Source organism: Podarcis melisellensis (genome assembly GCF_964234715.1).
Source record: "Podarcis melisellensis genome assembly, chromosome: 1".
Taxonomy (NCBI): Eukaryota; Metazoa; Chordata; class Lepidosauria; order Squamata; family Lacertidae; genus Podarcis; species Podarcis melisellensis.
Window position 1 is genome coordinate 21420906 of NC_138528.1, and position 18347 is coordinate 21439252.

Genomic DNA, 18347 nt, shown 5'->3' on the forward strand with positions numbered 1-18347 from the left:
CATAGGAAAACTTAGTTGAAACCCACCTAAGTCATAAACCAGTAGCTTAATTCAGTTTCATACTTTGAAATACTTTGAAATGTTTCATACTTTGAAATGTAACATATGTCATTTATCTTGCTTGAAATTCTAATCCTCCTTAAGCATTCCTCCACAACTGTGTTTTTTAAATTTCTTGCACACAATGCTTTCAAGTCCACATAAGAAAGGAATTGGATCATTGTTGTTGTTGTTTTTTTATAAAAGACAAGGGTTGCCTAAGCTTAATGTTGCTTCCTTGGTTCACAAGCTCCGTTTCTCTTTCTTACTAGCAACTTTTAACCAAAAGTATAAAAATAGCATTTAAAAAGAAAGCACTAACGCATAACATTTCTGAACAACATGAGATAGAGAACCAATGATATTTCTATGATTCTTTACCCTCTTTCAGAAGCGCTTATGGGCATGCATAATGTGAAACGAGATGTTCGTTATAAGTCCATAACGAACTCCTGCATATATAAAGAATATTTACAGAAGGCTCTCTTCACATGATCGTGAGCGCTCTACTTTAAGAGTAAGATTTTCACACGAGGGAGCTCTCCATAGACATTATAATGGACACAGGTAGTCACTCCTCCACCCTGTTCAGCTGAATGTGAGAAAGGGGCTTTCTGATGCTTTTATTGTATGACACCTGAAGGGCAGCAGAGAATTTGTATTAAATAAGAGCAGTGCTATTTTTCTAGGGAAAGGTGCTGGAACGCACCAGAAACACCTCTCTTGTTCACTTACAAATGGCAATGGCGCCTACCTGAGAGGTGCTGGAACTGAGTTCCAGCTGGGGGGAAAAGCATGTTTCCTTACAACTGAAACCATGAGCCACGTGGTTAAAATTTGGTATGGCATTTGAGGGCCAGAAATCCTCCTTCAGCTGACCCAACTCAGTGCATGGACAGCTGGCGTCTCAATCTAGGCTAAACATGCCAGAAACATTCTTCCTTAATCCATGCCACCCAGAGCTTCCTCAGCTTCACATTCACATTTTAATACCTTTTTCCTTCTCACTGTAGCGGCTTATGTTGCTGTTGTCGCTGTACATAGGGCCTGCTGAGGCGTGAGGCTTGCAGCTGTGGTACTGTGCATTTAGAGTGTTGACGGTTATATGAATGAGATGCAACATGATTTTGCTGATGTCACAGTCTCTGTAAGGATACTGTCCAACAAGAAAAATGGAAAAGGTTGTTTTTTTTTGTATTGAAAACACCACTGACCTAAACAACACAATATGCAAGTGCAAAGGAAAAGGTTTTGAAACAGAAGAAAACCAAGGACGAAAATGATAGATAAAGTCAACGGGAACCTATAAACATTAAAGGAGGTGTGTGATTAGTTAACAGAAAGGCCAGTGCAATATATTACAACAACAGCACACAAAATCATGTGTGGAATACTCTCATATTGTAGCCAAAAACCAGCCACTGAACAGACTAGAAATACAAATTTCCTTGTGAAGCTGAATGTAAGAATGCATTTCAGAGCTGTTGATGAGATCTGCAGAATATATCTCACTTCATAGCTTTATCAAAACCAACTTAGAGAGGGGGAATCTATCATGGCTAGCAGCTGAAAATGACCCTCTTCCCAAAACATTAGTTATCTTGTAAAAATATATAAATACCAAGCAATTAAATTAGCTTTAATTGGCAATATAAAATTGCCCTTATTAAATGACGTGACTCACCCAAAGTCTAGTTCGCTTTAGTTATTTTATCAAGTATACGGCTCACCTCCAATCTGGTTTACAGTTCCCCTTGACTACCAGTGATTTTTATAACACCACCAAGCTAGTCATGTATTGCTATTATTTTGTGCACCATTTTCATCCACAGGCTTCTACACTCTCACTCCACAGCCTGCAGAGCAGCAATATTTCCATGAGTAAAGCCTTATGGTTCTTGTGACGTTTAATTGATAAGGTCCAACATAGCAGAAGCAAGTGTCCATTCATGCAATGGGGCTTCTCCTTCCTCTCCTCCCCCTGTGGCTTCCAAGGGGCATTGGCGATTTGGGGGGCATGTAGGGGGCTGGAGAGCAGGGGGGAAAAAACCCTGTTGCACAAGCAGATTTCAATTGTACAAGTGGATGGAAATCAGTGAATGTTGCTCAATTTTCATCAATGCAGTTGAATATTAAGGGAATATAGTATTAGACCCTGTTGAACTATGGGGATAGGAAACAAATAAGAATGCTTTAAATGTAGTGGGGGGGGGTTTCTATGCATATAACCCTGTCTGTCATCTCACAAAAGCACCTGCAATGATGTTTACTTACTTCTTATTTTAAATATTTCTACACCGCCTCAAAACATTTAGGAGGCTGTCCACTAGTGATGCTTCTTTCGTCATTTGAGAGCCCCACAGAAAACAGTTCCAAACTAAATAAACCACACAGGACAGGGCTGGAGGTATCAGCCATGCTCTCGGTTGCGCCTTTGTCTTTTACCGCTATACTTACCCAGGATCCATGCCAGTTGCTGTAGGAAAGACTCAGGCAAGCAACACAGAAGCATTTACCTTATACAGGATGACAAGCAGCGCCTTCAGCCACATCTGCCGAATGTGGGGCTTCAGGGACCAGAGGGAGCAGCGGGGCGGCTGCTGGAAGTAATGCCTGAGCTGAGGGCATGAGCAGTACTTCAGCACCTGAGCCACTAAAGGGAGGAGGTGTTTCCCCAGGTTAATATTATAGTCCATCACCTAGAAATGAACACACAATTTAGAATTTAGAGCATTTACTAAAATCACATTTTTTAGAAAATAATAGCAACAAAGGCATCAGGAAGAAGAAGAAAAACACTGGCAATGATTCGAGAAAATGATTGCAAGCTTTAAATTGGTAGATCAGCAGGCGTCAGAACCAGGGTCCAAATGCAACCCTATCCGGGCCTCTCTTCCTCACTCTTTGGCCTCTTCCCAGGCCACGCTCCTTCTCCCCACGCCAGTGGCGGAGCACGTATTTATGGTGCCCGGGGCACACATGCTAGCAGGGAGTGGGGCACGGAAGGCGAATGAAGCCCACCATGTGCCAGCACAGCCAACACAACACCAGCTCCGAGCTGCTTTGAGAGGCTGGAGCAAGCCCAGCCTCGCAAAATTGGCACAGGGCCCTGCAACACTTTGCGAGGCTGGCATCTGATCAGATACCAGCCTTGCGAAGCAGCTTGGGGAGGGTGGTGTGAGAAGGACGGCTTGCGCCCTATGATCTCAGTCCCTTGAGAGCAAACCTGGGATCCAAGGCATCTTTCTCATGCCACCTCCCCCAAGCTGCTTTGCGAGGCTGGGAACTGATCAGATCCCAGCCTTACAAAGTGCTGCAGGGCTGGCACCCAGGACAATCGCCCCGGCAACCCCCTAGCCCATGCTATGCCCCTGCCCCAGGTCACACCCCTCACCAGCCTTGCTTCACAAACTCCTTTTGAGTGTTTTGACTTAGCTAGAATGGGTCCTTGAACTCTGCTCATGATTCTTGCTTGTGAGTGTGTGTAGAAAGCAGCCTCCTGCATAAAAGGAAGATTTGCAGTCACCACTCCGCCCACTTTTGCCTCTGGCTTCATCTGCTACAGGCTGAAAAAAGGTTTCCTGCCCACCCCATAGTAGAGCAGCCAACAAAAGCTTTAGGCTAGGTATGGGAATCTTGTGGCCCACCAGATGCCATTAGACCCCAGCTCCTATGAGCCCCAGGTAACACAGTCAATGGCAATGGATGATGAGAATTATAGTCCAACAATATTTGATTCGCCCCATTCTTGCCCAGCTTTCAGCAACCCTGTGCATACTAACCAGAAAGACAGGCCCATGGAAAGCAATTCTAATTAGGAATGGATGTTAGAATTCCTGCTCCATGATTGCAGTCATGGGATTGTTGCCTATCACATGATGGTATATGTTTTGACTCCACAGAGTGGGAAGTGACGGAAACAGGATGTTTGTGTTACTGTGTTCCATGAAGTGGAACTATTGTCCTTTGTTCTTTTTCTCTTTGCTGTCTGATGCTAGAGAGAGAGAGAGCCATGTTGCAGTGCTCCGTGTATGTTTATATGTAAATAAAGTAGATTAGCCAAAATGCTGAGTTGCTGGGTCTGTCATGCGAACTGCCCTAAGTGTGCCAGTATCAGTTGGCATCGGTCGCTGTGATGTTTGGGCTGAAGAAAGCTTTTGAAGCTGCCAAATGATCGACCAGTAGGGAGAGAACATGCCAGTCAGGCATATGTCTCTGCCAGAGGCCTACTCGAGTGTAGGCCGAACTCCTGACAATGGGTTGCGTGTTTATTGATCAGGAGGAGCCAATTTTAATTGGTGGGGCTGAGTGTTAATGGAAATTCAAAACTGCGTTCTCATGATCACCTGGAAAATGTCCAGAGAGACAAGCTGCCGTTTTTCTTAGCCTCTTGCATGGTGTCAGAATGGGGAGTCATCTTCCGTGACACTGTCACTTTGATACTTGTCACTTCATAGTTTGCTGCAGGCAATTTCCCCCCTCAACGCTCGTTGCTTAGCTCGCCAGGACAAAATATGAATCAGCGCTCGCTATGATTGGCAAGTGTCCTTTCACGGACTGAATCTATGTGCCTGCAAATGTGTAGTGATGGGTCCCCAAATGCACACATGGTGCATGTGCCTGGCAGGAGAGCTATTCCAAGTGCAGCCGTTAACTGTAAAAGACCATCAATACACACGTGGCACTTTTACAGAATGAAAGTACAGGGAAAGTTCCTGCTCCATATACACTCTGGAGTCACAGGGAAGAGAAAAAAAACAAGTGGAAGGAAGAATGAAACAAGAACTCTAAGGAAGAACCTGGTGAAAGGGGAACACACACAAAAAAAATTTTCTCCTTTCTCTCACAACACCAGAACTCATGCACATGCAATGAAGCCGAATGCAGGAAGAATCAGAACAGATAAAAGAAATGATTTCTTCATGCAATGCATCGTTAAACTATGGAACTCGCTCCCAGTGAGAGCCAGTGTGGTGTAGTGGTTTAGAGCGGTAGACTCGTAATCTGGAGAACCGGGTTCGCGTCCCCGCTCCTCCACATGCAGCTGCTGGGTGACCTTGGGCTAGTAACACTTCTCTGAAGTCTCTCAGCCCCACTCACCTCACAGAGTGTTTGTTGTGGGGGAGGAAGGGAAAGGAGAATGTTAGCCGCTTTGAGACTCCTGAAGGGGAGTGAAAGGCGGGATATCAAATCCAAACTCTTCTTCTTCTTCCCAGGGAGGCAGTGATGGCCACCAGCTTGGATGGCTCTAAAAGAGGTTTAGGCAAGTTTGTGGAGGAGAGGATTATCAATGACTACTCGCCAAGCTAGCTATGTTCTTCCTCTGCTTCCAGAGGTGTTATGCCTTTGAATATCAGTTTCTGGGTATCGCAGGTAAGCAGAGTGTTGCTGCACCCATGCTTGAGGATTTCCCGCAGGCATCAGGGTGCCCGTGGTGAGAACGGGATGCTGAACTAGGTGGTGGTCCATTGGCCTGGTCCAGCAGGCTCTTCTTATGATGGCTTTGGGCTTCCTCTGGGATTAGCAGCAGCTTGCCTCTGAATACTCGGTTCTGGGGAACGGCAGTGGGAGAGGGATGTTGCTTTCACGTCCTGCTTGTGGATTTACCACAGGCACCTGACTGGCCATTGTGTGGCACATGGGGTGCTGACATCAGGACTCTTCTTAGGCCCTCTTACTAACAGCAATCACCATCTCAACCATAAGGCATTTCATAGAAAACCAACACAGGGAGCAGCATGGGCGTGTTATCTATATTGGGACACTTTTGCCCATATTATGCTCTAGCCCAGAGGTCGGCAACCTTATCGAAGGATGGGCAGGTCGACACTCCGTCCGTCGGAGGATGGGCTGGAATGTGTGTGCACGCACGCTCTTCCGGGTCAGAGAAGCTCCCGTGCACATGCGCACATGCGATTACCAGTGCTCCTCTGATCTGGAAGTGCGCTGGAAATAGCATATGTGCATGGGTGCTTCTCCATCCTGCATGCATGCGCACACGCTATTTCTGGTGCACATCAGGGTCAGAGGAGCACCCGTGTGCAAAGGTGCCATCAACCTGGAAGTCGGTCCCCACGCCACACTGGTAAGAGCGGGGGCGGCGGCAGGGGTTGCCATGGGCCAGTTAGATAAGTCTCAAGGGCTGCTACTGGCCCATGGGCCTTAGGTTGCCGACCCCTGCTCTAGCCCACTTGCTTGGTGATGTTCCTTTGCTTAATGGTTAACATTCCATCCCTGCCAGGACTTAATACTGCCCAGCCTTGACAAGAGATATCCAGGCAGGTCACAGCTACAGTCTCTTTCACAAAAACCTGTCCAACACCACCCTCTGGTGGACCAGCATCCAAACGATATCCAGGTTTATAAGGCATCTCCGTCCCCTTTGAAAACAGCAGCAATATCCAAATGAATGAAAAGAACATCTTTCAGAAACCAGGTTTCTCCGATGAAGGAACTGAAAAGTTGAACTGACGATTCAAGAGGCTGATAGAAGGCAGGATTCATTCTGCTAGTGGAAACCGGTGCAAGAACACTCACTAGTGCAATGGGGCTTCCCCCCCCACCTCCCTGCTCCCCCAGATCTGCTCCAGAACTATATGCAAGAGGAGAAGGGAGCTTGTTCCATCTGGCAGGCAGAAACTCCTGTGCTGATGGAACCATCTCCTGAGCACTACATTGAACTCCACCCTGCCTTCAACCACATTCTTGTCTCTCTCTTGCAAATTCTGCTTTGTGAAATGAACACCATCATCCTTTATAAGACCTACAGTGCTTCCAGACAGGGGGTTTGCTTGCAAACTGGTTGGTGTATTATCGCAAACAGGTTACTGGCAACAAGGCATAGGAAAATCAGTGCCAAAATTTCCATGGTTTTCCATGGAACAGTCTTCCAGGCTTAACAAATTTTCCAGGCAAGGTTCAGAGCATTGTCTTGGTAGCTTGGGAGCTGAGATATGAAGTAGGGTTCATTTGATGTGGTTATAACATCCCTCCAAAACACCAGTACCATCTTTTTTCAACAGCCTTTATTACTTGCCTGATCAGAGGAGGAAGGTTTCTGATTCTGTGTTGCCCAGGGGCCACAGAAACCTGGAGCTGGCCCTGAAGTCATGAACAGGTAATCCAGTGGCTTGCACCAAAATAATAATAAAAATGCAGGGAATTGGACATGGAATATAAAGCTGACTTACTTGAGCAATCCCCGCAATAAAAGCATTGAAGCATGTTGAAATGCGCATTTTTTGAGGAGCGATCATGAAGCATCCTTCCTGCTGATCATAGCCCATTAAGACATACAGGTGGCGCTTGACCGTGTTGAAGGCTTTAGCGCTGCTAATGTCCGACTCTGCACTGCTCTCGTCTTTGGCCATGAACTTCATCAACACTGTGATGAGTTGGTGGACAGTCTGATGGTCAATGCCAGCGTCCTCTGGGAGGAGGTCCTTTATGGTGTTGTCATTCTCTGGAGAAGGCTGCCCTATTAGCACAGAAAAAGAAAACATTGCAATGCATAGATGGCTGATGGGACAGCCAAACTAAACATCCTTCCTGAAGGACTCTTGGCATGTTCCTGAGATGTTTATAGGCATGGAGGCTTGGGAGTAAAGCAGCGATGCTAGAAATAAGTTACCATAACCAATGGGGAGTGGTAGACAGGCAGAAATAAATAAATAAATAATTTATACCCCACTCATCTGGCTGGGTTTTGCCAGCCACCGTGGGCGGATTACAGCACATAAAAATTGTAAAACATTCGACATTGAAATTTTCCCAATACAGGGTTGCCTTCAGATGCTTTCTAAAAGTCAGATACAGTCATACCTTGGTTCTCGAACGGAATGTTGGACTTCCAGAACTGTTTGAAAACCAAGACACGGCTTCTGATTGGCTGCAGGAACAGCCAATTGGAAGCCATGGAAGCCACGTTGGATGTTCAGTTTCCGAAAAACGTTTGAAAACCAGAACACTCACTTCCAGTTTTCAATTGTTTGAGAGCCAAAATGTACAGGTTCTGGGGCATTCAAGAACCAAGGTACTGTAGTTATTTACTTCCTTGACATCTGATAGGGAAGGGTCCCACAGGGCAGGCACCACTACCGAGAAGGCCCTCTGCCTGGTTCCCTGTAACCTCACTTCTTGCAGTGAGGGAACCACCAGAAGGCCCTCGGAGCTGGACCTCAGTGTCCAGGCTGAACAATGGAGGTGGAGACGCTCCTTCAGGTATATCAAGCTTCCTTCCTGCTTTTTCTCCAAGTTTGTTAGTTCACATATGAGCTAGTGTGTTCTCGTGCCTCCATACTGCAAAGCCTATACTCAGAATGGCTTTGTCTGTCAGGAGTAACAAACCTTAAGTCTCTTTCTTCTTCCTGCCTTACTGTACTATTTAATTACTGCACTCCTCTGCTCTATATTTACCAAACTGCAACAAGGAGAACAAAGTAGGCACTGGGGTGGGTGGAATTTGATTTCTTATTTCTAACACCACATTTTTTTAAAGGACACAATCCTTTCCATATATTTACCAGTGAACAATACTTCATTGCAGAGGGTTGGACTAGAAGACCCATGGGGTCCCTTCCAATCCTACAATCCTATTCTTCTAAATCACTGTCTAGATGCTAAACATGATCATTGTGAGGACTAGACTGAACCACACCTCCTTCTCACACTCAAAATATCTGAATATTTGCACAAATGTTCCTCTCTTGTCTTGGAGCCAATCATGTACTGTACACAAACACAGCATGTACCTTGAGTTTGTTCTGGTGTCCCACCAAGTGCTGGAGCAGATTGCTCATGCCTCATCAGCCTATTAGCTAAATAAAAATAAAAATATAGGCCTGTTAATATTAGATGAAAGACAGTCTCTCTGTGGCCACACCCATAACTCAGTGACAGGGCACATGTGGTAACTATTACTGAAAAAACCTAAAGAGTTCCAGCTCAGTCAGCAGAGCATGAGACTCTCGTGGGTTCGAATCCCATGTGGGGCAAAAGATTCCTGCATTGCAGGAAGCTGAACTAGATTGCCCTCGTGGTCCCTTCCAACTCTTCAGTTCTATGATTATATGATGTATATGCTAAATAAAGGTAAAGGGTAAAGGGACCCCTGACCATTAGGTCCAGTCGTGACCAACTCTGGGGTTGCGGTGCTCACCTCGCTTTATTGGCCGAGGGAGCCAGCGTTTGTCCGTAGACAGCTTCCGGGTCATGTGGCCAGCATGACTAAGCTGCTTCTGGCGAACCAGAGCAGCACACGGAAATGCCGTTTACCTTCCCATCAGAGCGCTACCTATTTATCTACTTGCACTTTGATGTGCTTTTGAACTGCTAGGTTGGCAGGAGCAGGGAACTAGCAATGGGAGCTAACCCCTTAGTGGGGATTCAAACCACCGACCTTCTGATCGGCAAGTCCTAGGCTCTGTGGTTTAACCCACAGCGCCACCCATGTCAGAAACATCTAGGACATCATGAGTTGCCAAAATGTGGTCCAAACTTCCTTCAGGTGGTCCACAAAGTGTCTGTGGATTTGTGGTTGAAGACAAGAGATGACACAACCATCATATTAAATATTCATATTGATCTTTAACTGTTTTTTTACTACTTCTTTAATTTTTACATTGCATTACAATTTGATATCTATTTTACTGCAATACAGTAAAACATACTATATAAGAAACGAAACGGAACAAGAAAAACACAAGAAAAAAACATAGCATCTTACAATAGTTACAGATAGGCAGGAACATCAGTAAGTGGTCTGCTAAGTACCTCAGCAACTTTCAAGTGGTCTGTGTGGGAAGGGGAATTTGGGAACCAATGTAGCAGATTATATTTCATATGATGTGCCATATATTTTTAACAAAACTTTGAGGAACATGCTGTGGAGTGTTCTAATAACAAGAGTTAAAAGAATTAATTAGTCGGTATTCCTTTTTGTCAAAACTACTGTCTTATACCTATTGGAGTAATGTTTACATCCATCTGAAAGAGAAACCTATTCAGTCATGCTTGAAAACCAGTCTCCACCTAGAAACAATTTGGTAACAGAGTTGAATTAAGAAAGGAGAATGAAGAAGAGACAATACTCAACGGATTTTGCTTGTGAGAGTTTCCGGGAGAGAAAGTGCCCTCTTGGATTCCAGCGGGCCCTTCACACTGTCTCTCAAAGAACGCACGCTCTTCTGTCGATTCCGGGCAAACCGAGCTCTCTTGATTTTCCACATCGCTGTATCGCTTAAGTTGGCAACATTCGTCCGGACAGCCGTAATCGCTTTTTGAATAGAATGAAACAAGTCAAGTTTAATTTCTTGGCACATTCCAGAACAATTTGTTCCAAGGGAACCCCACACCTTCATAGCATGTTGTTGCAAAAGAAGGATTTCAGATTGTCAACCCCACTCCTTCGGCAGATGAGCACAGACGGATACTAAACGTGGAGGTCAAATGTGCATCACCCAACATCTACACAAGCAACTTTATCTGATACAGGAAACCAGTTCAGATATTATTATCCCATCCCACAAAAAAATCAGTCATTTTCAGCAAAGCTATCATGGTTTCTAACCAGAATTTTCTATTACTACTACTACTACTACTATTAATATTTTGTACCCCACCCATCTGACTGGGTTGCCTCAGCCACCACTTGAGTGGCTTCCAACAAAATATACAAAAACACAACAGAACATCACACATTAAAACATCATACCAGAGGCAGTCTGCAGAAAATCTAAACAATTATGTTTCCAGTTGTGATGTAAATGTAATAGTCAAGTGACCATTTCAGGTATCTCATAGAAGACCCTTTGGTGCCCACAGGGCAATGCAGCTTTTCAATTTTTTTATTAGCCAGCCATTTTGACGATTCTCTCTATTTTTTAAAGTGGAGTTTTATGTTTCAATGTTGTACTCCACCTCAATCTTTTATGATACGGCCGTATAAAAATACTTTTATAACTAACTTTATAAATATATAAAAGGGTTATATGTGCAAGATCCTGGTTTCATACATTAATTTAGAGGGAGTTCTTAAACCAGAGTTTGCTAGTCCTGATTTCATGACTGATAAACCATGGTTTATGAACCAGGCCACTCCCTCTGCTTGTCTGGTTTTTAAGAACTTTTGGGGCAGGGAATTTCATTCCCATAAGGTAGCTCCCATAAAGGCAGAGCTGTACTTCTAGAGTCATCAACAAATTTAACAGGTGTTCTTGGGAGCTGTTCCCTCACCAATGAAGCAGAACATATAGAAGGCCTTCTTGTTGCAAACATGGGGCCTTCTACCCCATGTTTGTAACAAGAAGGCCTTATAAAGGTGAGGAACATGGAAGACACAGGATCTACCCACTCTGGAAGAATGGCAGATGAAGGTGATAGATTATATGGGACTGGCAGAAATGACCGGCAGAATCCGAGACCAGGGAGAAGAGACAGCAGAAGAAGATTGGAAGAAATTCAAAGACTATCTACAGAAATATTACAAAATTAATGAATGTTAGAATGATGTCGGATAGAAATTAAGCGGTTTCCAGCTGTAATGTTTTAGAATATGGAAAAAAAAGGTCTAGAAGCAGGTTAAAACTTATTGATAAGGATTTGCTGAACTAACAATTGAATTGGAATACAAAAAAGGGAGGTACGAGGAGGTCTGGGAAATAAGTTAATGAAAAATAAGTTTTTGAAACTTTGTGTGTTTTTAAGTATTTTCTGTTTTTGTATTGTTGTTATATTTTTCTGTTTTCTTTTTGATTTTCTTTTTATTGTATTAATATTGAAAACTTTAATAAATATCTTATAAATATATATATATAAAGGTGAGGAACATTTAACTGTGACAATATATTATCCCCTCCACATAAACACCCGCCCACACCAAAAAGTCACGTCGGGGAGTGACACTTACTCGTTGGGAATGGGAATTCCTTGTTGCAATCCAGGTGAAGCTGTGCCTCGAGAGAGAGGGTTTCAAACCTATTCACAAAGAATTCCCAGCTCAACGCCGGAATGTCTTGCTTGAGGAAATGAAGAAGCAAAAGCTTGCTGAGGATGGTGGGCCTGTCCTTGACGACAGTATCAAACTGGAAATCAAGGCAAAGGCAAAGGCCCTAGAGAGGAGAAATGAACAGGCAAAGGTAAAACACAAACACATTAATTGTGGTGTCACTAGGGCTTACACACACACCTTCCACAGCCACTACAATTAGGCTTCGAAAAACCCTTAGATCATAGCATTGTAGAGTTGGAAGGGACCATGAGGATCATCTAATCCAGCCTTTCTCAACCTGTGGTTCCCCAGATGTTGTTGAACTACAACTCCCATCACCCTTTGCTAGCAAGGCCAGGCTTGGGGATGATGGGAGTTGTAGTCCGACAACATCTGGGGACCCACAGGTTGAGAACCGCCAACCCACTGTGGTGCAGAAATATTTTGCCCAACATGGGGTTCAAACTCACAACCCTGAGATTAAGAGTCTCCTGCTCTACCAACTGAGCTATCCCAGCTCCTCCTAAATTGAAGGTTACTTTTGAACCTAATTTCGGGGGGGGCAGGCAAAGGCACACAACCTTGTGGACCTCTGCACGTGGAGGTGCAGGCATTGTGTGGGCAACCCGTGGCCTAGACCTACTCCTGGTCTCTGCCGTGGGACCTAACAGCCCCAACTCATCATAGGAAGTCAGCTGGGGCAGCTTCTCCCCCACCACTTCCTACAAACCATTTCTCCAACCTTACAATCTTTCTGCATCATTTCTAGCCACCCCTTTTACTCCCATACAATTGTCCTCTTACTGGCCCTTCCTCCCCCTCCTGCCTCCCTTTCCTTAACTTTCTCTGCTGCTTATAATGCTTCCACACACCCTTTTGGTATATGGGGGCTTAATTCCAGGCAGGTGGCATGGGCAGGGAGCCAAGCTGCTTTGACACAGTTCATCGCAGGTGACAAAAACGTTATTCCTCCCCATAGGACGGAATAATATATCGCAATTTCATCAAGAACGTTGAAAGATTGTGAAAATGGGTTGAACTGCATCTTTGACATGTTTGCCCCTAGCAAGAAAGCAAACTCAGAAAATAGAGTAGTAGTAGTAATAATAATAATAATAATAATAATAATAATAATAATAATAATAATAATAATTTTATACCCCACCCATCTGGCTGGGCTTCCCCAGCCACTCTGGGCAGCTTCCAACAAAATATTAAAATACAGTAAAGCATCAAACATTAAAAGCTTCCCTAAACAGGGCTGCCTTCAGATGTCTTCTAAAAGTCTGGTAGTTGTTGTTCTCTTTGACATCTGGTGGGAGGGTGTTCCTCAGGATGGGCGCCACTACCGAGAAGGCACTCTGCCTGGTTCCCTGTAACTTAGCTTCTTGCAGTGAGGGAACCACCAGAAGGCGCTGGACTTCAGTGTCCAGGTAGAACGATGGGGGTGGAGACACTCCTTCAGATATACTGGACCGAGGCCGTTTAGGGCTTTAAAGGTCAGCACCAACACTTTGAACTGTGCTCAGAAAACATGGACTCTTCCGTTTGGTATATTGCTGGGTTTGACCATGTTTCCTTTGCCACTGTTAACCTACCTGCAGAGCTGGCCTCTTGATGGTATCTAGCAACAGGCCTGCTCTGGTAGCCACAGCTGGGTTGACATCCTCAACAGCTGTCAGGAAGCAGCAAAAGGCATGTGCTAAGGAATACTTCAGCAAGTGGTTTTTGGTCACGGAGTGAATATCCAGGAACCGACACATCACAGCTACTTTCTCCACTGCAGCAGACAGCAAAGTCCCAAGATAAAGAAAAGAACACATTAATCAGACATTAAGAACATAAATATCTTGCTGGCTCAGGTCAGCGGCCCATCTAGTCCACTATCCTGTTCTCACAGTGGCCAACCAGATGCCCGTGGGAAGTTTTGTGAGAGAACACCCATGAAAGAAGACCCACATTTTCCGTTCACTTCCAGGTCCCTTTTCAGCTTTGGGTAGAAAGGTTCGACAGAAACATTTTGGATGTTGTAACCAACTTATAGTCATTGTGCCAGTCAGTTCCGGGTCAAAGTGGGTCTTTGGCTAGCTAAATGTTCCATTGTTTCATCATAGCAGAAAGTGTGAGAGGTTCAGCAAGCAATAGGGCAATGGAAAGGTGTAGTCCTGGGTTTCTGGCACCAATTTACAACCAGAAAAATAGGTGGGTTGTAGAGTAAGGAGAGACACCATAGCCAGCTGCTTTTTGTATTTTCTAATACAATAAATATCTGGAAATATGTAGGTTTGTTTCATTTCCTTTGCTTAAAACTCAATTCCCCCCCCCCCCAATTTGGTTCATGACAAAAGACTTGGCGGTACAGTGGTACCTCGGGTTACATACACTTCAGGTTACAGACTCTGCTAACCCAAAAATAGTACCTCGGGTTAAGAACTTTGCTTCAGGATGAGAACAGAAATTGTGTTCCGGCGGCGCGGCAGCAGCAGGAGGCCCCATTAGCTAAAGTGGTGCTTCAGATTAAGAACAGTTTCAGGTTAAGAACGGACCTCCGGAACAAATTAAGTACTTAACCCAAGGTACCACTGTAAATGGCTGGCATTTGTTATTCACATTGGGGGGTTGGGGATTAACCATTTTTGGCCCAGGTGCCACATTGACCACTGCACAACCCAATTATTTTTAGTTGTATTGCTTTGTTGTTTGCTGGCCAGGGCTCCTCTCCAAGGAAGCGCAAAAACAGAAATGGTATAAACAGAAACAACAACAGCTCCCATCATCCCTGGCCATTGGCCATGCTAACCGGGGCTTATGGAAGTTGTAGTCCAAAGGTTCTGGAGGGCCACAGATTCCACACTTACATCTTTTTTTTAATGTTAAAAGCTTACCTGCTTCAAACCTTATCTTCCAGTCTTTGCTGTTGAAGTTGCTATTGATGATGGTCCAGAAAATATCAGCTCCATGTGGGAGAGACAGAGCATGAAGAAGGAGGGGCACCGCCAGCGAAGAAAGCTGGGAGAATTCCGATTTGACAACTCTCCATAAGCTGGGAGAGAGAGAAAGAGGTGACACAAGCAAATCAGCTTGCAATCTGTTTATCTTCCCAACTTCACAAAATGGTTGCATTACTTTGCTGAGAGCATAATGGAAGCTGCTGCTCCAGGAACTTCTTACGCCTCCCTGGAGAGCCAGAGAACCCAGTTCCAGCACTGTTTTCCCTCAAGGAGATGCAGGGAGAAATTATCTTCCCACCACACCCAGATGTACCATGATCCTGCCACTCAAATGGCAGGTTTAAAATAGGAGTAATAAGCAAATGATGTGTGCTGACACAGTCTCCTATATACAGGGTACCTCAGTCGGACCTCCTATGGTCTTCAACAACTCAACTGGTATTCAGAATTATATGGCCAGGACCGTCTACAAGGCCACAATTTCTACCTCTGATCACCTGCTTGTGAATTTAATGAATTCAGTGGTTTCCCTCCACAAACCACTAGTTTGAATCTAACAATGGACTTGAAACAGGGATGGGGTGAAGGCCTTCCTGATGTTCTAGGATTACAACTCCTTCCACCCCTGAGCATTAGCCATTCTGGCAGGGGATGATGGGAGTTGGAGTCCACCAACAGCAGAACCTCAGGAGCTTGTGGGCTCTCCTTCCTTAGTAGTAGAACATTTAGTAGTTCATTAGCTGTCACCCATAACTGATTGGCTTTAGCCCAGTCTTCCCTGACATTGGGACCTCCATATGTTTTAAACTACAGCACCCATCATGCCTGACCACTGGCCATGTTGGCTGGGGCTGATGGGAGTTGCAGTCCAAAACACCTGGTTGCTGCTTTAGCCTACAAGCTTGCACTAGCTTCATATAAAATATCAACTCTTCTCTTGGGCGAAAATAGTATACCTGGCAATCAGCATATGATCCTGAATGTAGGCTAGGAACTGTGGGTAGTCCTTCCTTGCAATGTATAAACACTCTCCGTGAAGGCAGAGAATCTTCAAGCAGTTGAGCATGTTAAACAGAATATCTGGCTCTTCAAACCGTGCCATTTCCTTTGCCAAATTTAGAAACAAGCAGACAAAATACCATGCAATTAATCAGAAACGCCAAGCAGAAGTAATGAGACCAGAGCACTTGGTACTATAATTCTGAGCTAAAGCAGAACTGCATCAATTGAACCATGAACTAATATTAACATAAATAGCAATAGAGACTCAGGGCAATTTAAGCTGCATGTATGTTAATACTTTCTGGGAGATTGTCTGTGCTTGTGACTACTGAAAACCAGTAAACATTATTAAAAGAAAAGCGCACACACTTTCAGGGAGAAATACAATGATATCAGCATACAGGTGGAACAAACTTCTACTTACATAATGAGGTTTCATTTTTGTCATTCCCGCCCCTCCTCCTGCACCCAAAATCTTCTCCAGTGGGTTGGGGGACCTCTTTATCTTACTTCCCCCCTCCACTTAAAGAGTTTATCAAAATGATCAAACAAATGGTGCCCCACAGTTTACCAGTCGCAAAATCATTATTCAATGGGAGTGTCTTATCAAGAGACCACTTTATGACATAATCAAATCCACAAATACTTTTTAAAAAAAAAAAGTTTCAATTTTACCTGCAATATTGTATAGATAAGTTTCAGTGTCACTGGAAGCTGCTGGTAACAGAATTTCCTCTCAGTGTCATTTTTGATGGCTGCTATAAAAAAGGCATATGCAAAGGTTCACAGACAATTTTGTAGAAAGAAAGAAAGAAAGAAAGAAAGAAAGAAAGAAAGAAAGAAAGAAAGAAAGAAAGAAAGAAACCCACAGCTACCATATATCAGCAGCAGTTATGATCCCCTGTAAAATAAACTAGCAAAAATTAAAAGCAAGGTGAAACATCCAAATTTCTAAGTCCTGTTTAGAAAACAGTCAGCGAGGGGGACAGGCATTGTTCCAGCAGGAAAGCATTTTGTAAGGCTAGAATCAGCACAAAATAGGCCCTGTCACTCATGTACACCAACCTGACAGATCAAATCCATCTGTCAAGACTTTTATGCCTGATCTTAGGGTCTATAATAAACACACGAGATGTAACCGGCTGTGTTCTTAGATAAATAAGGTATACTATTCAAAGTGCTTTAACTACTGATGAAGCCCAGGATGGCTAAACAAGGCCAGTATTCCGGAAATCCTTGTCTAGACTCTGTGAAAGGATTTTGTGGAACTGTAACAACCTTTCATATGGCTTGTTTGGACTTTATGAACAGACAGGTGGAATAGACACCATTACACAGATGGACCTTATGCATGAACTGACTAGAGAATGATCTGATCCACTGGGTCTTCTGCTTTGTTCGTTTGTTGAACTTTATGTGTTACTTCTGTTGAAATTTGATACAATGAATAGGTAAAGGTAAAGGTAAAGGTACCCCTGCCCGTACGGGCCAGTCTTGACAGACTCTAGGGTTGTGCGCTCATCTCACTCTAGAGGCCGGGACACTTCCGGGTCTCGTGGCCAGCGTGACGACGCTGCTCCGGCAAACCGGCACCAGAGCAGCACACGGAAACGCCGTTTACCTTCCCGCTGTAAAGCGGTACCTATTTATCTACTTGCACTTAAGGGTGCTTTCAAACTGCTAGGTAGGCAGGAGCTGGGACCGAACGATGGGAGCTCACCCCGCCGCGGGGATTCGAACCGCCAACCATGCGATCGGCAAGTCCTAGGCGCTGAAGTTTTACCCACAGCGCCACCCGCGTCCCTACAATGAATAGTATACCTTATTTATCTAAGAACACAGCTGGTTATGTCTCGTGTGTTTATTGAGGATGCTTTACGTGACCAAAGGTTTGTTTGCTGTTGTTGTGATCTTAGGTCTAGGCAGGTTCGTACAGGGGGTCTTTCAAATAACCTGGTGCAAAGCCATTTAGGGCTCTAAAGGTAATCACCGGCACATTAAACTGAACCCAGAAACACACTGGCAACCAGTGTAGCAGATATAAAATTGGTGTTATATGTTCAGATTGCCTAGGCCCCACAAGCAACTGTGCTATTTGTATTTGTGGAGGCCAAATGTTTTTTCTTTGACACAGGAGTGAGGGGCAACTTGTGATGCAGACCCCTCACACAGTTATGATACCCGGCACCCATGATCAACCAAAATTCCCAGGATTCTTGTGCGGGTGGTGGGGGAGCCATGCCTGTTGAAGTGGTATAAGAGTGCTTTAAATGGGTGTAATGAAAGAGTTTGAATTCATGCCATCAAACAAGCACTAGATTTGGTGGCCATCGTAAAATCCAGGTGATTGTAAAGTTTTGAAACACAGT

At 44.4% G+C, this 18347-nt stretch overlaps 1 protein-coding gene across 7 annotated transcripts in view; it reads right to left on the reverse strand.

The window, feature by feature from the left end:
• Nucleotides 1-18347, reverse strand: part of UNC79 (unc-79 homolog, NALCN channel complex subunit) — a 122733-nt gene that overhangs the window by 50872 nt on the left and 53514 nt on the right. For 6 of the 7 annotated variants that reach the window (XM_081908080.1, XM_081908081.1, XM_081908079.1 and 3 more), the window contains 10 exons: nt 16654-16736; nt 15933-16081; nt 14911-15068; nt 13624-13805; nt 11945-12146; nt 10133-10312; nt 8790-8855; nt 7230-7516; nt 2556-2738; nt 1033-1195 (listed from right to left, as the gene is read on the reverse strand). In XM_081908080.1, the coding sequence (XP_081764206.1) occupies nt 1033-1195; nt 2556-2738; nt 7230-7516; nt 8790-8855; nt 10133-10312; nt 11945-12146; nt 13624-13805; nt 14911-15068; nt 15933-16081; nt 16654-16736 (1653 nt within the window). The remainder of the gene's footprint in view (nt 1-1032; nt 1196-2555; nt 2739-7229; nt 7517-8789; nt 8856-10132; nt 10313-11944; nt 12147-13623; nt 13806-14910; nt 15069-15932; nt 16082-16653; nt 16737-18347) is intronic. The other variant, XM_081908077.1, reaches the window with a different exon arrangement.